Source organism: Haliaeetus albicilla, chromosome 13 (assembly GCF_947461875.1).
Source record: "Haliaeetus albicilla chromosome 13, bHalAlb1.1, whole genome shotgun sequence".
NCBI lineage: Eukaryota > Metazoa > Chordata > Aves > Accipitriformes > Accipitridae > Haliaeetus > Haliaeetus albicilla.
The window spans coordinates 42,140,344-42,164,379 of NC_091495.1; the positions used below are offsets into that span (position 1 = coordinate 42,140,344).

Below are 24,036 nucleotides of genomic sequence, written 5' to 3' on the forward strand. Positions count from 1 at the left end.
TATATATATATGTATGTACTGTGCATGTAATCGCTTTTCAACCTCCACGCTTTCCTGGCCCTGGGAGTTTTGTCCCAGGATGGGGACTCAGCCAAGCCAGGGCAGGATTTTCCAGTCCGTGGCATCTCATTCCCAAGAGGGTGGTGGGGAGCAGCACCCTGTGCCCAGCCTGGAAAGATGCTGCTAGCATCTCCAGCTGGGAGAAAAGCCCCTTTTCCAGAGGGAGGAAAACCACATGGATTAGCATCAACGCCAGGAGGACAGAGGCGTCAGCAGCTGGTGGTGGGGAAGGGCCGGCTTGACTCGCCCGGCTGAGCAGGGGGCCCACCTCTCAGGGTGCCCCGCGGCTGTCTGGGCACACGGGGGCTGCTCCCTCTGCACCAGGGAAATCAGGTTGAACCTCCCTCGTTTCCAGCCAACCCTGTAATTAGTGCTCAGCCCATGCTGGCGAGCAGGATCCTGCTCTGGGAAGGAGCCGCGGCTGCCTCAGGGTGTGAGGCAGGGACCGGCTGAGCACAGAAAACTTATCTCACACCTGGCTGACAAGCGGACATTGCTAGCCAGGGCTTGCTGTGCCTCTCCATGTGTCCCCCCTGTTTTCCCTTCTTCCCAGCCCATTGCTACCCTGAGTGTCAGGATGCTTTTGCAAAGGGTGATCCTGCTCTGCATGGACCCTGTCTGTGGACGTGGATCCATCTGCAAGGGCTTTTCCACTCCCCAAGTGATGTCCAAATCCCAGATCCCTCCTTCCAAGGTGGCTGCGGTGGGGACGAGCACCCTCCAGCCCAAGAACAGGGGGTTCATCGCCACCTGGCCCTCTCCCCAAAATCCTGGAGGGGCTTTGCCACCCGTTTTGGGAACGGCCTTGACTGTGGGGATCCCGCAGCGGTGACTCAGGGATGCCAGGGGTTGCGAAACAGGCCTGGGATGATTTGGGAGACGCCTCCACGCAGCCCCGCCAAGCCCAGCCGCCCCAGGGAGCCCGTCGGGGGAACAAGCCACGGCAGCGTCTGGGCTCTGCGCGGCAGCCGACCCGTCAGGCAGGTTTCCCGGAGCAGCGAGCCGAGTCGGAGAGAGCCATCTGGGGCCGGGCATGCCCCTCTGCCCGCTCACCGGCTGACAGAGCCCCCTCGGCTCTCTCCCCACCACCAAAGCCATGCGGGCAGCTGGGTTGCTGCTGGCTTGGGTGCTGCTGCGTCCTGCCAGCACCCAGCAGTGCCACCTTGCCAGCCCCGGCGGTGTCCTCCGCTTCACCGACAGGCATGCCGAGATTCGGGTGCCGGCGCTGCACCGGGTACCCAGCTCGCTTGATCCTTTCTACGGCCTCGTCCGGCGCTGCCTGGACCTCATCCAGCAAAACCCCCTGCCCACAGGTGAGCCCCAAGCTGGGGAGCCAGGACCCCAGTGCCACGGGTCCCAAGACCACCGGGGTTTTGCAATACCTGGAGCCGGCTGCAATCCCTGTGTCCAGAGCTGCTCCGGGGGGTCTGAGCCACTTCACGGAGGGGGATGCTGACTCCATCCCGGCCTCGCTGCCTGGGGAGGGCTGGGCACGCATCAAGTGGGACCTCTTTTACCGGTACCGCGGTTTCTTTTGCAGAGCTGCTCAGGGCGGCCCTGAACGACCCCGGCTCGGTGCAGACATTGCAGGTGAGCCAGGACGTGGGGTGGGGAATCCCACGGGGATGGCATCCACCCGGGATGGGGCACCTGGGCACATGCGGAACCCCAAGCTGGGTGCATTGGTGCCAACCGGGCTCTCCCATCACATAGGTGGTGCAGTATGAGCTGGGTTATGTCATCTGCGCCGCGGTGGCTCTGCTCTTCACCGTGGCTGTGCCAGTGGCCGGGATGTGCTTCTGCTACTGCCGGAGCCGCCGGCGGTGCGGGGGCCGCCTGCGTGCCCACCGGCGCTCGCTGGGCTGCCGTCGCCACTGCCTGCTGGCCTGCCTGTCCCTCACCTCCCTCGTCATCCTGTGAGTCCCCCAAAGCACCCTGTGAACTGGCCCCCTCACCCCGGGGCAGGGAACCGTGTTCTATGTGTCCGGGAGGCTCTGCCGGGCTGCCCCATCACCGCCTGCTCGTCCCCGGCAGGACCAGCGTCATCTGTGCCTTCGTCACCAGCCAGCGGGTGAAGGGGCAGATGGAGCCGGGGCTGGGGGCCGTGCCGACCACCCTGCGCACCCTGCGGCAGCACATCGCCAACGTCCCCCAGGTGGGTCCTCCACCAGCTTCCCCCCGGCGTGGGGTGCAGCCCAGGGGTGGCCGCGTTTCCTTCATGGAGTAGTCTGGGAGGCGAGAGGAGGTGGTGCATTAAAATGCGCATTAAAAGTGTATTTTGAATGGCAATGTGGGGCTTCCTCCCCTCCCGGCGGCTGCTACCCCCGGCCAATCATCTCCTCTCTTCTGGCAGGGGGTGCAGATGGTGGTAGACCAGTTCGAGGTGCCTCGACAGCAGATAATCTCCGACCTGGGTGGTAAGTGCCGCACCGGGCACTGGTGGGCACCCACCTGAGCTTCCCACCGGGATGAAATGCTGACAGGGTGCCCGATGCCTTGCAGGGCTCAGCCGGAGCGTGGGGCTCTCCATCCATGCACAGCTGAAGGCGATGACCTACGCAGCACTGGCAGACCTGCAGGACAGGGCTGGAGGTACGGCCGAGCGCGGCTCTCCCTGGGGGCCAGTGCCAAAGCCTCGCTGGAGAGCCGGGGCGGCCAAGCGGAGCAGCGTGAACTAGCCCTGGGCTTTCTCTTTAAGACCTACAGACCTCGCTGCACCATTTACAGATTCTCGACAAGACAGTGCGGGCGCTGGCAGCAGCGCGGGCTGAGCTGGAGCCGGCGCTGCGGGAACGGCGTCGGCGCGTGGTCGCGTTGCTGGACGACCCGCGCTGCACCTCCTGCGCCAGCGTCCTGGGCAGGGCACAGAGCCTGGAGCTGGGCGCCGACTACGGCAAGGTGGGACGGGGTGCTGGTCCCCCACCATCACCCCTCCGGTAGCCCCGAGGCTCATGGGTTACTTCTTCTACTCCAAGGTGCCATCGGTGGAGAAGGTTTTGAAGGCGCTGGCTGGTCTGCCCCGAAGTGACTTTGCGGAGATGATTCGCCAGGTTGGTGGGGTCGGGATGAAGCAGGGGGGTCCGGCACTCACGGGCAGCCCCGGCCGAGCCGCTCAGCACCCCCTCTTTCCTCACAGGGCAATGGCACCTTCAACTCCATCCCAGAGCTGGCCGTGGAGAGGATGGCGCAAGTCATCCAGGGTGAGTGGGACGGCCAGGCTGAGCAGGGACACCCTCTGTGGGGCAAATCCCAGTTTGGGGACATAGGGTGGACCGTGGGGACCATCCACCGCTCCAGCATGGCCTTGGCCCCGCAGATCTGCGGGACGAGATGGCCCGCATGACAGAGAAGGTGCAGTCCATCGCCGATGCCTTCCCCCTCCCCGACTACACGAGGCCCGTCAGCGAAGCCCTGGTGAAGGCAGAGGACAGGAGCCAGCCGTACCTCCGGGAGGTGGAGCGCTTCGAGCGGTACAGGTGACACTGGGGAGCATGAAGGGGTGCAGGGGGTACAGCAGAGATGGGTGCTGAGCCCCCCCCGAGCCCTAGCTGGTGCATCAGCCCCATATCTCGAGGCTGTGCCCTGCTGCTCTTTCCGCCAGGTGGATCGCGGGCACAGTGCTGTGCTCCATCATCCTCCTCATCCTGGCCTGCAACGTGACAGGGATGGCCCTGGGGGCATACGGGCTCTCCAAGCGGGAGGACCCAAGCGACTACGAGTGCCGAGGAGAAGCCGGCGCCAAGTTTCTCCTGGTGTAAGCAACTTTCTGGGTACTGGAGGGGGCTGTTGCCATCTCACCCCTCCCACCCCCCCAAAAAATAGAGGGGCAAAGCCAAGGGAGGGACCCGGAGCCGGCCGAGTGGAAAGGCTTTTGAAGCCACCGCCTGCGCCGGCGGGTTTGGGAGAAGCTGCTCCTCCCTGGGAGCCGGCAGCTCCCGCGCCCCGGCCCCGCTGCCCGGCACACCCCACTCCCGCGGGCCCTTCCCAGGCAGGCTGGCGTGCCCGGGCGCGGGAGGGAGCCGCAGGGCTGCAGCCGGCCGGGCACGTCCTCACAAGCCTTTCTGCCCGCTCGGGTCTGCAAAGCCGCCGCCGGCGTCTCCTCTCCCTCTTTCAGCGGCGTGGGCCTGGCTTTCCTGTTCTCCTGGCTCCTCATCCTCCTGGTTTTCGCCACCTTCCTGGTTGGGGGCAACATCCAGACGCTGGTTTGCAGGAACTGGGTCAACCAGGAGATTTATAAGGTGGGCGGCCACGCATCCACCCATTGCCCCATAAATCTCTCCTTGCGTGCACCAAAATGCCTCCAAACCCTCTGTGTCCTCCCCCTAAACCCATCCAGAAAAGCCCCATCCTAAACCAGAAGATTAAGTTTAGGATTAGGTCCTTGGATTTGCATCAGCAGCAGGGAATTGCCCTTGTGCTGTTAAGTTGCGAGGTGATGATGCGACCCCCGTCCTCTGGTCGTTTGGGGATCCTTGGGGTGCATGCTGCAATGGGGCTGAAAGAGGGATCGGGATTGGGATCAGGGTTCGTCCCATGGCTGTGCACACACAGGCTGGTCTCTGCACAGGGCTGTCCACCGCTTTCCCTCCGAACGCCGCCTGGCGAGGCTCTGCAATGGGGATTGTACAAATAAAGGCAAGATTAACTCTGGCTGGTATAGGGTACCCCAGGACACACCTGCGAGGGCAGAGGACCCCCAGAATCATTGCTGGGAATGCCCGCGCCTGACACCGACCCTCTTTTTCCTCCCATTTGGCCCAGTTCATCGACACCCCCGGGAACCTGCCTCCATCCATGAACCTCACCCGTCAACTCAACCTCAGGAGGGACTCCAACCTCAGCGCCACGTACCGGTGGGTGCTGCAGGAGCCCACCTCTGCCCCTATACATCAGAGGGCTAATTTGGGGTCACGCTGCCAACGTCCCTTTACCTTGCAGGGAGTGCAAGAGCGGCGCGGGGCTGTGGGAGGTGCTGCAGCTCGACAGGTCCTACGACCTGGATGAGCATCTAAAAACCCCCAAGGTGAGGGCTGGCTCCAGCCAGAGCTTCTGGTAACAGCATGGGGATGCACAAGCTTTAGTGGGGTTACTGGGATGGAGGTGCCTGGCCCAACCCTGCAGCATCCCCCACGTCTCGCCCCTGCAGTACACAGCCGATTTCCAAAAACGCCTGGGCGACTTCACGGCACGCTTGGGCGATGTGCGGCTCCTCCGCAGCGAGGGCAGGCAGGACCTGGAGACCTTTGCCCGCAGCGGCATGGATGAAGTGGACTATGGGCGCTTCCAAGAGGAGGTGAGGGAATGCTCACGGGGAGCTGGACCTGCTGCAGCAGGCAGGATGTGGCCCAGCCACTCCAGAACTGGCTTCCAGGGTTGGATTTTGGGCAGCTGCCAACTCCACCTTCCCCCAGATGAAAAACCCCGTGGTGCAGACCAGCCTCCCTGGCTTGGCAAGGAGCCTCGAGGGGCTGCAGAAAATGCAGGTGAGCAGCGGGGGCGGGCGGTAGGGGCTGCCTGCGTGCCCATGGGGACATCCTCACCCTGCTGTCCCCCTGCAGAGGAATGGCACGGTGGCGGGGCGGCTGGCCACCGAGGCCCGGGCCCTGTGGCAGATGCAAAACTCCACAGTACAATCGCAGGAGGCTTTGGTGGTGAGTCCATGCCGGGCTGGTGGCTCGCGGTGCTGCCGGCGTTTTCCCGGTGATGTCCCCGTAAAAGGGGTGATGGGCCTTTTGCACCCTTCTCACCTCCCTGTCCTGCAGGCAAAGCTGGGGGAAAGCGTCCACTTCCTCTCCCGCTTGGCACCACACCTCCAGGTAATTGCGTGGTTTCTTCCAGCTCCGAAAAATATGTGGTGCCCTATGGGTCCTGCCTGTCAGTGCCCCAAAAAGCCATTTACAGGGTGATGGGAGAGCCAGGAAAAATGCCACTCAGGGAGGATTGGTCTCCTTTAGATTTGCTGCTGCAAATCAGAAATCTCCCTGCAGCGCTCACAGCATTTCAGCATCCCCGGCAGACCTGTCCCATGTTGTTTAATCTCACCTGCTCCCTACAAGGAGGTTTCTCTGCTCAGGGCTGGTGCCCTTTTCCCTGCTCTCCAGCAATCAGACCCAATTAGAAGCTCGGCATGTGCGTGCCACTGCACGCCCTGCTCCCAACGTCCTTAGGGCACCTGTCCTGCTGCTTGGTGCTCTAAGGATGCTCTGCCCTTCCCGTGGTTCCCCAGGAGCGGGTGAAGACGACACTGGCCACCATAGCCTCAGTGGAAGCCCGGCTGCCTGTGCAAGCCCAGCAGATCCTCCGGCAGGTAAACTGGGACTGGATTAGCCCTTGGGGGGTACAAAATTCCCCACAGCCAGAAAGAAAGAGTGCGAATGGGGTGCTGCAGAGCGGAAAGGGCACCTGAAGCCTCCAGCCCTCATTTTCAAGCCTGACATTAGCCCAGAGCTGGTTGGAGTGGGGCTGGAGCTGGGCTGGGAAGCACGGCGCCTGCCCTACATGCTACCTTTCTCTGCCCAGGAGATTGGCTGCTTCACGAGAAAGGAGCTGCGGTACTTCGCACAGTACCTGAACTGGGTCGGGCAGACGGTAGGTGCTTGCCTTTGCTGCAGGGGGTTCTTTGGGGCCAGGAGCCCCAACAGATGCTGCATGCAAGCCCCTCGCCGAGCCAAGGCAGGAGGTAGCAAAATGCATCCCCCTGAGCCAGGAGCGGATTTACACCCTGTCTCCGCTTCTTGTTCCAGCTGAGGGAGGATGTGGCTTCATGCCAGCCACTTGCCACGGCCCTGGACAACGGGCGGGTGATCCTGTGTGACCGCATTGCTGACCCCTGGGTAAGGATCCCATCCCCGTCCCTCCACAGAGGTCTGGTGGGGACCTGCATGGTGCTAATGAGCACGAGTTTGGGGCAGCCGGGGCCGACAGCAGCCCTAACACCCCACCACCACCAGAACCAGCCACCGCAAGGCTCCCCAAACCCTTCTAGAGCCTGGGGGCTGCCTCATGCAGCTCAGTAGGGACCCCCGTGCTCTCTCCTTGCAGAACGCTTTCTGGTTCAGCCTGGGATGCTGCACCTTCTTCCTCATCCCCAACATCATCTTCGCCGTCAGGCTCACCAAACACTTTCGCCCCATCCGCAACCGGCTCATGTAAGTGGCAGGCATGGCACGGGCCAGCGGGCTGCCTGGGGCGGGAGGACTCGGGGAGCGGAGATGTGGGCTGCTCCTTGACCTCCTGATATTGTCTCCTTCTCCTCCTGCAGCTCTACAGGTTCAGAGGAGACCTGTCCCTTCCACATCCCCCGTGTCACGGCACTCAAGCTCTAGGACAGGGGTCTGCCGGGTGCAGTGGCGTACCCCACGCCCCAGGAGCTCCCATCAAACTCATGCCCAAGCGCTGCAGAGCTCCGGGTCCCTCCGACGTCCGACAGGGCTCCGGGTCCCTCCGATGTCTCTTCCTCGGTGTCCTTCAGGGTCTGAGCTTCCTTCCCAGGTGCAGGGCGCTCGTCTACGCGCTCTGTGCGGCTCTGGGTCCCTCCGGCGTCTCTTCCTCAGCCATCTTCGGGGTCTGAGCACCCGTCAGGGACGCTCCCACAGCCCGGCTGACCCAGGGCACGGGAGAAGGCTCCATGCAGCTCTCGCTAACCGCCGGCATACCCCTCGCAGACCCCCCCCCCCGCAGGGAAGAACGCCCGCCTGCTGCCCCATGATGCTTCCCCACACCCGGGACCTCCGGGCAGCGGGCACATTAAAGTCCTTCCCAGCCGAACCCACCGTCGCCTGCTTTGTTTCACGCCCACCATCTCCCCCATTTTTCCACAGGGAACCCGTTCAGACCCTGGGCTGGGGGGGAGCAGACCTGGCCCGACCCATCCTCATGGCCAGACCAGGCCGGGGACAAGGTCACTGGCCGAGGGGTCTCGGGTGGGGGGGGTGGCTGAGGAGGCAGAGGGGAAGACCCCGGGGTGATGGCTGAGGGGCTTCGCCGGGGCTGGGAGGGCTCCATGGCTGCTGGGGCTGAGGGGAAGCCATGGCGGGGGGAGCCCCAGGGCCTGGGGGAGCTCTGAGGCCAGGCCCCGAGGAGGCGGCTGGGCCTGGGTCTGGCTACGGGGGTCCAGGGCCACAGGACACCCATTTCCAGCCCCCCCCGAGACCCAGCACACATAACCCCGCTCCCACCGCAGGGCCTGGGGACATCCCCCCCTGGCCCTCAGGGTGCTGCTAATTAGAGCTTAATTAGAGGGGGTGGGTATCTTGGGGGCAAAGTTGCAGGTAGTTTCTGGCTCCCCCCCAAGGAAGCCCACTCAGGACCCTTGGCTCCCAGTTTATAGCATCGATGGCTTTACGGTGTGAAATGCTTGCTTTTCATTCATATCCTTCATTCCCTGATTTCAAAGCGCTTTGTCCAACCAGCAAATCATTTATAAAATCTCTATAGGAGTTAGCAGATCAGCCCTTTCCAAGCGAATGAGGATTTCCCAGTATTTCCCTCACTGAAATACTCTCTGTTTGCTAACCGACAGAGAAATGCCTCATTTTTATGCATTATTAAAAGGCTATTGCTACCCACAGCCAGCAATAATGTGTAAGACACCTGCTTAATGCATTATTTAAGTTATTGCTGCCTAGAGACAGCTGGTTTTATGCAGTCTTTGCCTGCAGAGGTCAGCATTGCAAAGGCTTTTTGCAAAAGAGATTTGGGGAGCTGAAGCCCAAAGGAGGATTTCTGCAGGAACCCCCATGCCCAGGGTTATCCTCAGCCCATCTGGAAACGCTCCAGTGGTGTCATCTGCAAAAATCAGCTTTAAAATGGAGTGGTTTGTGGTCAGAGAAAGGTTGGCGGTGGGGAAAGACAGGGGTGTGCAGAAGCGAGGTTGGTACCTGGGAGTCAATCAGAAAATACATCCATGACTCTTCTGCTCCCAGCTGGGTATATTTTGAAGGCTTATAGTCACGAAATTCTGAGATAATTACAAGGGAAAGGTCTGCCTCATTTTTATAGCACACTCTCAACAGTAGTACTACATTTTAAATGAAATAATACCCGCTATGTAGTGCAGAAGAGCAAAGGGATTATCTACTTAAACAGTAAGTGATATAAATGCAGTAATATTTGTTTAGCTGATCCATTGATTGAAAAATTATACAGGTTTGCAAACAAACAAGCTGGATTCAGCTGGCTCTTCTTCCTAAAGTTATTTCTTGTAGCTGGGTCACAATAAATAGCAGCTAAGCACAGAGGTAAGTAATGAATAACAGAGGAATTCACCCCCAAATAGACGTGTTTTATACACGCACATGGTCACCACTGCAATATCTCTGTTCCCTGCCTGGGAGGTAGATGGATTAAAAATGTGAGCAGTTGCATCTCTGAGTTAGTAGTAAACCACCAACAAATAATCCTGAAAATTGTCCTAAACCAATTGAAGGGCACTTTAGTTTTTAGGAAAAAAAAAAAACCAAACCAAAAATGAGGACAAGCTGGATAATGATTCCTCACCCAAAGCAAGGTCATGGTTTATGATTATCTCCAATCCCTCCCCAAAGGGACCCCCTCTCATAGGCTGACACACCTTCCCTCTGCTTGATTACTTGTATTGGTAAATTAAAGACTGAAATTAGCTCATTTCCAGCTCCTGGATGTGGTTTTGGTTTTTTTTACAAGAAGTGGGTGTATCAGTTTGTCTGGGATCCGTGTTCTGTGCGCTTATAAGGACTTACCTAAACTGGTGTTGATTAAACCACTTCCCTTCTTAAATCCTCCTCTCTTGAAATTCAACTCCTGTGACACCTGACCCGGCACACCTTCCTCATGCTCTACCTACTGACCTCGAGAAGTGTCTATAATTAATACATACAAGATCAATAATTCAAAGGGCTGGAGGGCAGTGGAATTGTCAGCTCTCCCTTGCTGGGTTGGGTCTGTGGTGGAGAGCCAGGAGCTCTGCTGAGCCCAGGTGCAGTTCCCCACCAATACCTATTTCAAGACATAAGTTGTTCTTCTCTATTAGCAGAACTAAGGAGAAATGCAGGAAAAGTATTAGCAGCCAATTCTGCCAGAATCAGCCTGTTTCTGGAATTAAAATAGTATCCAGGTTTACTATTGTTATTTCATTTCCTTTCTTTTTTTCTCTCCCCATTTTTCAAGGGATGCCAACCCCCTTTTTTCTCCAGAAAAAGGATCTGCAATCTCCTCCATCTGCTTTTCTCATCATTCTCTGAAAACAACTCAGAAAGCTTAAATACAAAACAGCTGCTGTGAAGAGCAGTTCAAAACTTCATTCCCATCCCAGTCCCCAAAACGTTCATTTTAAAGCTATTTGTGCAGGAGAGCTCCAATGATTAGTGAGGGAGCAGTAAGACACCAGTTCTCAGCTTTATTTCATTTCATCTCAGCCAAGGAGTCGATGTAATTTTGTCAAACTTTCCTTTTTTTTTGAGCAACAGATTACCTAATGAATCCTTAGCAGAATAACCCAAGCTCCCAAACAGGCTACACTTTGTGAGAAATCAAGTCCCAGAGGCTTTGCTCCAGCTTCCTTTATTTTTAACATGACAAGCTCCTTGGATTATTGATACCACAAAAATATTTTGGACGGGACAGATGTTTCAGGCCAGAATATGGACAATAAAACACCCTGGGAAAAATAAAATGCGTTGTATTATTAGTGCTCATTATTATTTGCTATTTAATGGCTGTGGATGGGGCTTTGCTTGCAGGAAGCCTCCTTGCACTGAGCCCAGTGTGAAAGATTTGCCTGGTCCACTCTGGCTCAGGATAAACAGCGTGTCCTGATGTGCCGCTGCAAATGCAAAACTGATTTCCTCTGGTTTCTGTATTTTGATCATTATTCCGTCCCTAGAGCCTTGCTGGACTTGCTGAGAAATGCACTGAAAAACAAGCCCGGGGCCAAGGTCACTGGAGCGTCTGGGCAAAGGGCACGTTAGGGTTGTATAGTTTAATGAGCCGCAGCTTTAGGGATAATTGTAGAGACAAAAAAAAAAAATCTCTTTGCCTGTCACTGGAGCAAAACGCCATTGCCCAAGCTGGGGTTTGTCGTCTGGTGCTGGTCCCGCACGTGGGCTCATAGCAAGGTTTTATGTTCATCGTCTTATGAATTATTAACCTCCATCCCCTCGAAGCATTGATAGATAAAATGCTTTGCAGCCTGTACTTGACACCTCTGGTTTTTTTGCTCTTGGTACCACAGAGATTGCAGCACCCCCGAACCCTGAAAAGCCTGTGGGCTTCTTCCCTTGTAATTCAAGCCCTCTGCACAGATTTACCATTACTTTTATTGTCCCAGCTTTCTCTATGCAGGCTGCAAGCCACAGTGTTTGCACTGCATTGGGAGTTGTTTTGGAAAAGTTAAGGAGATAAAATTAAGGAGAAATCCTTTAGGGGAGTTGTCGGCTCTGGCATCTCTGCTCAGTCCCTAAAGCTAGCACACCTCAGGTCCAGATGGTCCTATTGTGCATAATCTTTGCTGTTGTTTACAAAAAAATTGCTAGCTGAGGGGAAAAAACCTTATTTCAAAATGCTTCCTTCTCCACACCCCACTGAAAAATCAACTTCCTTATTTATACACAGCCTTCTTTTCTTAAGGTAGCCATTCCGATAGCATAATCTTGGGTCAGAAGCAGGAATATTATCTGGGTTTTTCAATCTCATTGGCTAAGGGCAAGTAAAAAAACCTGAGCCTCATCTGAGTACATCATGCACTTGTACTCCAGTGCATCCACTGTAGAAATACCTTAGGGGAGATGCTACAAATCTGTTTTTCATAAATAAACACATTTGCAGTCTCAGCTGCCTTCAAGCTCCGGCTAAAAACCAGCCATCATCCCTGAAGATAAACCTCTTGGATGATCCCAAGCATTACTTATTTACACCAGCTGAGAGAGAGCGTGCAGCATTTAAGCTAACAACACCATTCCTTACACCGCTTGCATCCCCTCTGCTCAGTGCCGAGGTAGCCATGGAGATGACTACGGAGAGCATCGTGCCCATGACAACTCTGCACGAGCACCTTGAGCATCTTCAGAGCAGCCTTGTCTCTCCCAGGGCTTCTCCTCACACCAGACAGTGATTATTGGCTCGTTCTTGCTCCCATGCAGGCAATGGTAAAGCTTTCTCCCATCAACAGCTCCCCTTCCAAGATAAAAGGGCAGAGAATGAAACGTATGGAGCAGATTTGGCATATAATGCCTAAATATTTGGTCTATAATGTCTCTTTTGTATACAACGTCAGCCTGATCCTCAGCACAAACTTCATAAAGAGCCTTTAATTTGTTGGTTTAGGGGAAAGAAAAGCTCTGGACTAAGCCACACGTGGTCTTGGGTTGACATCCCAGCTGGAAGATGCTCCAAAATGGATGGTAGGGTGCACATCACGTGGGAAACTGTTTCAATAGATTAAAAACCCTAATGGCTAAAAATCCGACCTGATTTCCCCTACGGGCACACATTTCCCAAGCCCATTTCATCTTTGCTTATTCTCATTTACGCCCAGAGAAAAAGGGGATGAAACCACATAAAGCCAGCCCCGGCCCTGGGAACCCTTTATGTGGAGGGAGAGGGATAAAATCGGGATGGAAACATACTCACCAGCTCAGCTAAGAGGATTTGCATGACCATTTTGTGATGAGTTGGGTTTAATCATCTCATCCTTGTGGAGCATGTGAGTTAGAAACCAGGTCATGGGGTGCAAAAGCTCGATTCATTCTTACGTGAATAAACAAGGTGAAGACCTGGACCAAAATTACATATATATAAGAAAAATATATACCTGGGTGAAAAAAAGAATATTTCTCCATCTCCAACCTGGTCCTTATTTCAGTCTATTGCTTGACTTTTATTTTAATTAAAAACCAAATAATTGGCTGTACTTCCTGGGGTTCAGCTTTCCCCATCTCACCCCGCAGCCCCTTTTCCCACTGGGAAAACTGATTTCTTCTGCCCCTTTCCCAACACAACCCAGCCAGGAGTCCTCAGGGAGCCCCAAGGCCTGCAGTGTTACCCCTCCACCCATCACATCTCCAAAAGCAGCAGCTCCTGCCCGCAGATCCACTTGGGGAATACAACATTTAAATACATCAGCCAGGATTTTGGCACGGTCCTACAAGCTCTCGGCACGCAGCTGACGCATTCTGACATAGGAGCAATTCTCCAAAGTGGGATCCAAGGCTGGCATGGATGATTGATGTAAAAACGATGAAAATGGGAGCACCTTTGCCCATCCCGGGTGTGCCCTGGTTTATTTTTAAGAAGGTGACCTCAGCACAGCCACGTTATGTCATGCAACGTGCTTACGCCGGTACTCTGATCTCGGAAAGTCTTCTGAGGGGATTGCAAGTTAAAAATAAATGAGAGAGAGGCAAAGGAAAGCCTCCCGGTGAGTCATATATTACGAGCCCTGCTGCGAGGAAAAAAAAATACAGATATTCAGCTTTTCCTGTGAAGGAGCCAGCTGGTGGGTACTGCACCGCTTGGGGAAGTTTACAGGAAGCTGGATTAGCGTATTGCTGGGAAGGTATTTGTTCCTGCAGCTTTACGGAGGGGCATCGTGTTTTAAAAGAGCACAAATGCCAGGCTGTCCTCGTCTGTCTGAAAAACAAGAGATTTATTGATATCAAAGGACATAACGAGCCCTTTCTGCAAAGGGTTACAGCTCTTCCCCTTGCTCATTCTCTTGGACACAGCAGGGAATTGTTCAGCCCAGAGGCACAAACCCTCATGTCCCACAGCGGCTGCTCCCAAGGCACAGGGGCAAGTTATTTTTAAACCAAATGCTGGGCTGAAACCAAATTGGACATCAAATATCTTCCTTGAACAAGAGTGACTTACTTCTCCCATTTCCCATAAATTAATCCAGCTGGCAGCAGGGAGGCTCATATACCCAAACTTGATTTATTTTTTTTCTCCCCTTCAAAGCACTTCTATCAGTGCTTATTCCAGGATAAAAAAAGTATGTCCAAAAAAGGCATTTGGTTTTATTTTTAATAAAGGTTATTATTTTCCCTTCTAGCACACCTGGGTGATGCCACCAACCATGGGAGGGGTCGAAGGCACATTTTTGGGAGCTGTGTCCCATGCAGGTTATCTTCTAAAGAAGCAGTGCCTCATTGGGAAGGCATCAGCCTGCGGCCAGGGAGGGTCCGGGTCTCTCCCATCTGTAAGAAGCTTACGTGTGTCCCTGCCTGGAATAGCAGGTAGCACATGAGCAAAGGTTATTACACTCCTAATCAGATTGTATCAGCTGGATGAACATTTACAGCCTTTTTTAAGACAGTTGTCTAAGAGTAAAGAGAAGGAGGGTGTGTACCACCTCTGATATTTTATATTTCAGTTGCTGCTTCGTGCAGAAGAGAAATACATATTACATTACTTTGGCTAATCTGCTTCCTCAAGGATCTAGCTTTGTCTTTGAAACACAGCAAGAAAAAAACTTGCCTTATTTGCTGCTTCCCCCCCCCCAAAACCACCTTTCAATAGTCTCTCACTGGAGCCTCCCACCAGCAGGCAGGTGCCGGCAGGATCCTGTTGCCTGTGAGTCGCATCTGCCCATAGATCGCGTTGCAAAAAGACATCACTGGCGAGGAAAGCTGGTCAGCGCGGTGGGGACAAACTCCTCCCCAGCATCACGGCTGCAATGAGTCTCATTTACTAAAGCAATCATAAACTGACCTATTTTTTCCATGCCAGCTTTGCGCTCCTTGGCTTTGCAACAGAGCTGCATCTGGCCAAAAAGAAAACCCCTCCTGGAAGCACCATGAGATGCGGCATGGAAAGTTTGGGTTGCTTGCTTTTCCCCCCTCAATTGTTCCTCTCCTGGCACGTTGCTCGTGCCCTTACGTGCCTCCGGGATTAGGAACCTGCTGGGATTTCCCCTCCCCACCATCATGGGTTGCGTAACTGATGATACTCTGAAAGTGTGTGTATTTAATGTCCTGCTCCTGCCAGTTTTGCCTCCTGGCCCATTTCTGTCCATGGCAAAAGGCTAAAAATTTATACAGTCTTTTCCTCTCAGAAGGGAGCTGCCCTTCCTGGGGTCTGCAGGGCTGCAAGCCCTGGCATAGCTTTACCCCATGCGTGCAATGAAGCCCTCGCCACCAAAGAAAATGCAAAATACCCTAATAAGGCTTCAATTTTTTAATTACACACTGGCATGGGAAAATAACAACCTGACTGAGCAGCATCTTTCCTTTTGGCTGGGAAGCAAGCACCCCAGCGCTTTCCTTCCCTGCGCTGCCGTCACCCCCTTTATACCCCAAATTGCATTTTCTCTGTTCTCATCCAGGTAGGAACCAAATATTACCGAGGCATCTGATTCCCAAGAAAAATCCAAGGTAGAGGAGTTCTACTTAAAAGAGACTATTCTGTGGTGAGACCAGAAAACAAACCAAGTTCTGCAAAATGCATTTCATGAGCCTTCCGAATGCAGCACTTATTTTCACTTATTTTTGCCTTTGGAGCCTTTAAAGTGGTTTCCTGATGAGCTAAGCATGATTTTAGATGGGGTGAGCTTGAGCCCAGAATTTTTGCCTGCTCCAGGGTGTGACATCGGGATGGGGACAGGCTGTGGGACTTCATCCCTACCTCCAAACCCAACCAAATTACCCCCAAACGCCAGTAAGTCTCCCACAAACTATTTTAATGCCTTACCCTGCCTTTGCAAGCTGTGGCTAATTCTCCAAGCAGTCCAGACTTATGTGAATAAAAGTGTTTTGCATGAATTAAAGAAAAAAAAAAAATCAATGAGAAACAATGAAGCAGGGTCAGATGAACTCGGGTCCTTTGCCAGCTCATCATTAAACCAAAGTCAGTGTTTTCCATTTGTTACAAGAAAAACCCATCCCATTAATGCTTTCTAACCTGGCATGAACCTCCATCACACTTAACTCCCATTATTTCCCCGTCCCCTGTCATTGCCTGAGCTGCGGCTGAAGAGGGGCCAAACCTCCAGCGGAGATCAATGCAGCTCTTGGTTTGCTGCCGGGAGAAATTTTTCTCTGAGATGCTAAAGAAACCATGTGGCACATGGCTCTGTTAAATAGATGCTGTGGATATACTGGTTTGGGTGGTTTTAGCACTGCTAACTTCCACAATAAATGAAAAATTAATTAATAGCCAATAGGCTGCTCCTGCTCGATTTGCAGCTGGGATCTGACAGAGTTTCTATATTTCCCCAAACAAGGCCAGAACTTCCTCTGAAATATATTATTATGGAAAAATCCTGATTTTTAGAAGCCATGGATGAATTCACCACAACCATCCCATTCCCGGTCTGTATTTCTTTCTTTTCCTGGCTTTGTTCAGCTAGCCCACTGAAGAGTATTTGAACCAAAGCAAGGGAATCAGGAGCCATCTGTGCTTTCACAGGAGGAATAAATATGCCTGTGTATTGCAGGAGAGAGCTTCAACAGGCTCACTGACCTTAATCCTGCCCCCGTTATTTAATTTTCTCCTCCAGAAATTAATATGCATGTCTCCCCAGTGCAGCCAAAGCGCCCAGCACAACCCATTTCCCTACCAGACAAAAATTATTTTTTTTTAACGTAATCCAAGCAGATGGATAAACAAGCGTATGGAGCATCGGGGTGAAAATCCTCTTTATGGCCAGATGTGCTCTATGGTCCAGGGGCGGGAGCATCACTGGGATGGCTGTACCTGGGCTGGCTATTTCGGGCAGCAAAACCTCAGGAGGGTTTTGGCTATATTGCGTGCTTGTGCAAAATTGGTCTCAATACAATTAGTTTCAAGCTTCATTTGCGTCTCCCAACCACCATGCAAGCATCCTGGGTTGCTCTGGCCTCAACCCATTTATTATAGCCCATCCTAACCCTAAAGGATGGGAATAACTCCCCATCCCGGTCTTTAGGTCTCTACAGCCACACATACCCTTGCCCTCCAGAAAACACTGCTGTAAAACCCCCAGCTTGCCATTAGCATCCCATATAATTTTTAATTGCCTTCTGTGGCATTTCCTCCCATTAAATATCGGAATACCTCAACATAAAGCATGACCGGTCTGTGCAGGAGTGCGTTTTACTCCTTTGGAGCGAGACAAACTCGGAACAGATTCATCCTTTTCCCTGTAGGTCTGAGTCTATTTTATTTTTCTGCCCATCAGTGTGCAGAGCACCTATTTCACAGGATAATGGATTTGGAGCTGCAGCTGGCAAGTGCTAAAAGCATCTTTTCCTCTCCTAGAGCCCCGACCCCGAGATTTCCAGACAAGCCCCAAACCCTGCCGATCCCATCGGTATTTCTTGAATAAACCATCCAAGTGCTGCAATTTTCCAAGATTTCCAAGCCGGCCCCAAACCCTGCCGATCCCATCGATATTTCTTGAATAAACCATCCAAACGCTGCAATCTTCCAGCCACCCATTTGGTCACCGGCATTGCCTTCCACACCGGTATCTGCTGGGAGGGACGATGGGGGAGTCAACCCAAATTTTGCGGGGTGCCGGCTGCAGTATTCCCGAGGCAAAGAAGATGCATGCTGGCCAGGCTGTGCAGGGTTGGGCTGCGCAGAAGCCAGCTCCTCCCTCTCGCTATTTATTCCTCCCCGTAGCTCTGCGGCCGAGGCTGAATCACCCCGAACCAAGCAAGCAACGGGCTCCCAGCTGGTGAGTGTCGGGGAAATGGGACGTGGGGGCTTCGGGTGGGATAAAGCCAGAGGCGAGGGGGCTTTTAACACCGAGCAGCATCACAGGGGATGAGGGGGCTGCCTCCTCTCCCCACCATCGCCACCTAAAAATACACATTTCCAGCTCCGAAGGCGAGCGTCCTCCTTAAAAGACAGAGCTCTGCTTCTCGCCCAGCGCTTGTTTACTCAGGGCTGATTCAAAGCTATTGCTGGTGGGGAAATTTCTTCCCCCCACTGCCCACCCCAAGGAGCTACCTGGAGGGTTTTGTTCTTTCCCACAAAAATCTCCCAGCTGCACAGGACTGTGCTCCCCCATTATTTGGGGAGTTAAAAAAAATGGGGGGGGTGGTGTTCTAAAAACTAGGGGTGGCATTTTGAGAAAGCAAACTGCCAGCTGCATCCCCCCTTCCCCATAGCCCCAGCCCTGATTTTTCACCCCCCATGAGTCAGGACTTTCCCAGCATTGCCTGGAGGGTCCGGACACCCCCATTCCAGAGCATCTTCCCACCCTCCTCACCACATCGCTCCTTCCCCTTCCCCACCTCCCTTCATTTCTTCTCTGCCCTCAGGCACCTTAACAAGGTTATTTCTGCAGTTATTTTGGCACCAGGGTGTTGGTTTTCCTCTCCAAACCGAAGCCGCCTTCTTACCAGCCCTGCGCACATAATTGCTGCTTGCGATTGCTCCTCACATCCTCCATTTTCCACTTCCCCCTCTGCCCTGAAGGAGCACCGGGTTTCCTCTGGTTCTCCAACACAAGGGCAGATATAAATTGCTCCGATATAAATCACCTGAATTAATTTCTCATTGCCTATGTTCACCTGCAGAGAGGGAAAATTGGGGAGGAAAGTTAAAAAGAGTCAGGAAAAAATACCTGTGAGGCCATTCGATAGTATAATCTAATAATAATATTACATCACACCGTAAATATTATTTCCAAGCAGAGGAAATGCAGCTCCAAACCAGAGGAAGCGGCTCCCTGGTCCCCATTGCACGCAGGGGGTTTGGGCCAGCGACCGCATTTATTCAGGGTGAATCTCAGCTGCCTGAGGACCTGGGTAATTAGTAGCACAAACACAAATAAGCCTTTGCCCTGTTTATCAGAGCTCAACTCTGCGAAGGCAATTAGAGGAACAGGTTGGTGCTGCCAGGCCAGAATATCCTCCGGGACCTTGCCATAACCTGGTTTCATCCAGGGGCTGATTTTTTCCCCCCTTGCAACTCACTGTGGGGAGTCACACATCTTAAAAAAAATAATACTTGCCAATTTGCTGCTTTTTTCCCCTATTCCCTATTTTTTTTTGAGTGCCCAAAGAGCGTTCGCCCATCTGAGTTTTTGCCGTGTCTTTCAGCTATTTTTAACCCCCCCGATCTCATCCCTGCTCACTCCCAGCGGGTGGGGGCTGCAGGGCGAGGGAGGCAGCAAACCTGCTCGAAAGCGGGCGTCTTGCACCCAATTTTTTTACAAGACGGCGCCAAGCCGCCAACCTGAGCCTGGCTTTCCTCCCCATCACAAAGGACAGCCTCTTGTATCTTCCCTGCTCTTTTAGTTAAGCCCCTTGCTAACCATCCCAGCCAAAACGCTGACATTAAAGGACCTTCACTCAAACATTTCCTGATATAAGACCAGATTTTGGGGGGAGGTGGAGGAAAGAAAGAGCATCAGTGTCTGAACCCAAGGAGAGATTAATTTGCTTTTTATGGACCATAAAACTACAGCTAACGTGCAACAGAAGAATTTCTGGCTTAAACAGGGGTTTGTTCTGCCTGTTTGTGCTGTTAAGGGCGGTACCTCATGGGAGACCATCATCTCTTTTCTGCATTGAACTTAATCTCTGGGCTGAGTGCCGACTCTTAAGGAAGCTGGTCCATTAGTTGCTGCAAAAAACCCCACTCCAGACCCATACCTTAATTGTTTCTTGCTGTAATGTGAGCCAGAAAGAACATCCAAAGCATCCAAGGATGCTGTGAAATGCCTACCCACGCTTTGCTGGGAATGCTTCGCCCTCCCTCCCCCCCAGCATCCTGGCATGCACAGGGGAATTTTAGGGATTGCTCAGCCACGGGCAGGATAGAAAAAACCTTTGCTATTGCTGGGCTCACATATTAAACACGAGGGTCACAGTAATGCAATGCTCCTCGGCGTTGCGGGGAGGAATCTGAAGGGATTTTGCAGCTTGCGAGATGTTTTCCAAAGGTCTTTCCAAAGCATTTGCAGACCTGATGTGTATTACAAATGCTGGATTATACACAGGGTGAGAAATGGCTCATTAAAATGGGATTGCATGCTTGCCAGCCCACCAGCTAATGTAGGAGACGCCTGGCATGCCCCTGGGATGCCAGCAGCAAAACACTGAGCAAGCAGTTATTTGCAAACACATTAAACTAGAAAAATGCTGTTCTTCAGTTAAGGCCTGTTGCACATCAACAGGGACTTGGGCAAAACATGCTGAATTTTATTCTCTGGGAAAAAAACAACCTCCGGGGCAAGGCGAGGCACTGCCCTCCTTGCAGCCCTGGGTAACCAAAAGCTTTGAGTCTGGGCTGAATCTGTTCATAGCCATCAATTCTTGCATAGCAGAAATCTCATTTATATAATCTGATTGGATAGAGCAGGTTTGGTAAGTGGATTTTTACCTCCCAACCAAGTGAAGCATTTTTCCCAAAAGCTTTTCTTCCACTACTTAAAATTGCCATTACTAGCAGAAGACCTGTTGGGGAGGTGGGGGATACATACATACATACATATATATATGCGTGTGTGTGTGTGTATTAAAAAAAAATACATATATAAAATATTTTAAAATATATATATAAAAATAAGGGGGATTGGGAAGGATAAATATGCATTTAAGTCCAAAGCTGTTTGTTCTGCAGCTGGATTAAAGGATATGTGTTTTATACGATGCATAAGTAAGGGAGTCTAAAGCCTGTGATGCTCGCGGCAGCACGGATGCAGGGGCTGTGGGGTCTCTGCCTTCTGCCCGTAACACTCCCTGTCCTTGTGTCCCGCAGCCATGGCCAGGCTCCTCGTCACCTGCTGCCTGGTGGCCCTGTTCCTCGGCGCCTTCACCGACGTCGCCTTCTCAAAGAAGAGCAAAGGCAAACCCAGTGGAGGAGGCTGGGGAACGGGGAGCCACCGCCAGCCCAGCTACCCCCGCCAACCCGGCTACCCCCAAAATCCTGGCTACCCCCACAACCCAGGGTACCCCCACAACCCAGGGTACCCCCACAACCCCGGGTACCCCCACAACCCAGGCTGGGGACAGGGTTACAACCCATCCAGCGGAGGAACCTACCACAACCAAAAGCCATGGAAACCCCCCAAATCCAAGACCAACTTCAAGCACGTGGCCGGGGCAGCAGCGGCGGGCGCCGTGGTGGGAGGTTTGGGGGGCTACGCCATGGGACGCGTCATGTCGGGGATGCACTATCGCTTCGACAGCCCCGATGAGTACCGATGGTGGAACGAAAACTCGGCGCGTTACCCCAACCAGGTTTACTACCGGGATTACAGCAGCCCCGTCTCGCAGGACGTCTTCGTCGCCGACTGCTTTAACATCACGGTGACCGAATACAACATCGGACCCGCCGCCAAGAAGAACGCCTCGGAGGCTGGCTCGGCGGTGAACCAAACGGAGACAGAGCTGGAGACCAAGGTGGTGACGAAGGTGATCCGGGAGATGTGCATCCAGCAGTACCGCGAGTACCGCCTGGCCTCCGGCATACGGCTGCATCTCGCCGATGCCTCCCTCGCCGCCCTCCTCCTCCTCACCCTCTTCGCCATGCACTGACGTGCCCCGAATCCCACGGCTTCGAAATGTCACCCGTGTCCCCATGGGGACACCCATGAACCCCCCATGTTCTTGTTTGCGGTCATCTTTGGTGAAGAGCCCTTGGGGCGCATGGGCACAGACGCTCCCCATCACCTCCCCGGAGGCTCCGGTTTAGGCAAACGGATGAAAATTTCACTCTCTGCCCCAAACACGTCCCCGGCATGACAGGACAGTGGATGGAGCTAGTTGCCCAAAAAAATAGCCTTCGCCACTTCCTCCTCCTCGGGGCCACCCCGAGAGGGACGAGGCAGAGAGGAACTCGGCCAGTCCTTGGCATCCCTGCAAGAGCGTTTCCGAAAATCCTCTTTGCTAACAAGCAGGGTTTTACCTAATCCCCTTAGTCCCGCTGCCACCAAAAACTCTTTCCCCGGGGCACACCGCAGCGTTGCACCCGAGCACCTATATACCCCACAGGGGTTTTAGGAAGGTCAGATATGGGTTTTTCAAGCAACAAGCTGACAGGTTGCGAATTTAACCCTTTAATCCTAAAACCCTCCCTGCCTCCTGTACATACAGACCTGCCCGCTCTGTACCTTGCATGCTGCAAATACCTCCTGCAGCAATCCACAAAAATAAAGTGATTTTTTTTTTCCCTGCAGCGAGACTGAAGCCCCGGCCGGGTTTTTGTTGACCCCCCGTGCTGCTTTGCTTTTGGTTGAGCCTCACTCTTTCTTAGCCTATCTAAAGGCAAAGAGTGCTGCTGAATGCCCCCCAAAACCCCAAAGTGGTTACGCTTGGTGTGTTACAGCCAGAGAAAAAGCTATTTTGGATGCGCTGTAGATGACAAGTCACGGTCACACTTCAGCACCATGATTTAGAGGATGTTAAAATACAGCAAAAAGGATGCTTGGGGCGGGGGGGGGGGGGTGGGGGACAGTGTCAAACACGTAGCAAGAGACTTAAATCAGCTAAATCAGATGGTTACGGCAAACAGCGTCAGGAAAACCAAGCCTGAGGGATGGGAGGAGCTTAAAACAACATCTTTTGCAAGTAATTTGTGGAAGCGGTGGGTGAAACTCTTGCTCCTCGTGTTTGGGTCGATGCTGGGTTGTGTGTAACTTGTAGCATCTGTAAAGTTGCGCTTGCTGAACCAGTTGCCCCGAGTTATATTTAATATCTCTTGTGTATTTTTATTGCAAGGCACTGAATGACACCGTCCTAAATGATTTTTCGCATTGGTGTAAGCTAAATGAAGATATATATATATATATATATGTATAAAAAATATCGAGAAAAGAAATCTTTCAGGATATTCACCGGAAAAGCAGGGCTTTGCGGTAACTCGTACTTTGTGATACACGAATGTTTTGTAAAACTGTAACGGTGCATGCACAAAATTTGCCGTTCCGTTACTTTTCTAAGTGTTCGACGTCTGGTACAAATTAAAACAGATAAAGCCAAGATGCACATCAGCCTTCTTCGTGCAAACAGCTCTCGCCCATCCCCGCAGCGCTGCAGACAGAAGTGGCATTTTTTGCCTTGTCTCTCCCTGCCTCCCCAGCCTGTGGGTGCCTTTGTTCCCTTTCAGCACTAAATTTGGCCTAAAACCCACAATTTCAGTTAACCTTTTCTCCTCCCCTGCTCCCACTAATGGTATTGCTACCATCCAACAAGTACTGTCTAATAAAGTCAATGAGCTGGTTGGGGCCATAGAAAGTCTTTCCCCATAGAAAGTCAACACCCTTGTATTTACTCCATCTATTTTCTTTCTAATAAAAGAGTTTTTACATTTGCTGTTTCAGTGGCATTAAGCCTGACGAACTTCACGTGAAGCCCTACTTAATGTTGCCAGAATTCCAGATCTCCCCGGTACCTAAACCAGCACCACTGTTAGATGACTCAGACTATAGCAAAGGTTAAAAATTACAATTAAAAAGATGGAAGAGTTGGACCCTTCACCCAGCCAATGCTTTAATTTTAAGCTCAAGACCAAACCTTGGACCTGTTTGGTTTGAGCCTACGTTGGATGCGATTTATTGCGCTGCAAACCCCCTTGCCCACAAGGATGCTAAAGAACTTGCTCTTTAAGCGGTGCTCCAGGTAAATCCCAAATGTGACTCGTTTGCATACTTTTGGCAGAAAAATAAAGGAAAAAACTCTTCAGCACAAAATAGATGACTATGCCCGCATACAAACATCTTGCTTGCAAAGAGGAAACCCTAAGAGGTCCGTAACAGGGATCCAGAGCTCCTGTAGGTGCTTGGAAAGAGCAAAATAAAAGCTTTTTTTTTTTTGCTTGCAGTTGTCTACTGGGCATCACCACATTAGTCCTGAATATTGGTAAGAGGAGCAGCAAGTGGGGAGTGGGACAAAAATACAGATAGCAGGCAGGGTTTAGTATTGGGAGCTAGTTTCCAAAATGAGGAAAATAAATATAAAACGTAAGGATCCCACACTTCACATCTTCCCTGCGCAAAAGCAATTTAAAAAATTGTGATGGAAAGGAGGATTTGGGGAATAAAAAGCCCCCGTGAGGTTATTGGGTCTG

General features: G+C 52.6%; 2 protein-coding genes across 2 annotated transcripts; both read left to right on the top strand.

The window, feature by feature from the left end:
• Nucleotides 1-861: 861 nt before the first annotated feature.
• On the top strand, nucleotides 862-7,827 carry LOC138688867 (prominin-2-like). Its single transcript, XM_069801362.1, is given in 24 exon segments — nucleotides 862-1,131; nucleotides 1,133-1,373; nucleotides 1,601-1,650; nucleotides 1,774-1,976; nucleotides 2,095-2,215; nucleotides 2,414-2,477; nucleotides 2,563-2,652; nucleotides 2,759-2,958; nucleotides 3,036-3,110; nucleotides 3,197-3,260; nucleotides 3,377-3,536; nucleotides 3,662-3,814; nucleotides 4,175-4,298; nucleotides 4,822-4,913; nucleotides 4,999-5,083; nucleotides 5,207-5,353; nucleotides 5,472-5,543; nucleotides 5,619-5,711; nucleotides 5,823-5,876; nucleotides 6,287-6,367; nucleotides 6,580-6,648; nucleotides 6,804-6,893; nucleotides 7,102-7,208; nucleotides 7,322-7,827. Coding segments are annotated over 24 exon segments (2,703 nt in total). The 5' UTR covers nucleotides 862-927; the 3' UTR covers nucleotides 7,386-7,827.
• Nucleotides 7,828-17,568: 9,741 nt separating this feature from the next.
• On the top strand, nucleotides 17,569-22,949 carry PRNP (prion protein (Kanno blood group)). The gene is made up of 2 exons (XM_069801173.1): nucleotides 17,569-17,692; nucleotides 20,728-22,949. The coding sequence occupies exon 2, from the start codon at nucleotides 20,730-20,732 to the stop codon at nucleotides 21,504-21,506; it is 777 nt and encodes a 258-aa protein (XP_069657274.1). The 5' UTR covers nucleotides 17,569-17,692; nucleotides 20,728-20,729; the 3' UTR covers nucleotides 21,507-22,949.
• Nucleotides 22,950-24,036: the final 1,087 nt, after the last annotated feature.

What these genes read in the sequence shown, in the direction of transcription:
- PRNP (XM_069801173.1), top strand. Translation starts at nt 20,730, where the DNA reads ATGGCCAGGCTCCTCGTCACCTGCTGCCTGGTGGCCCTGTTCCTCGGC.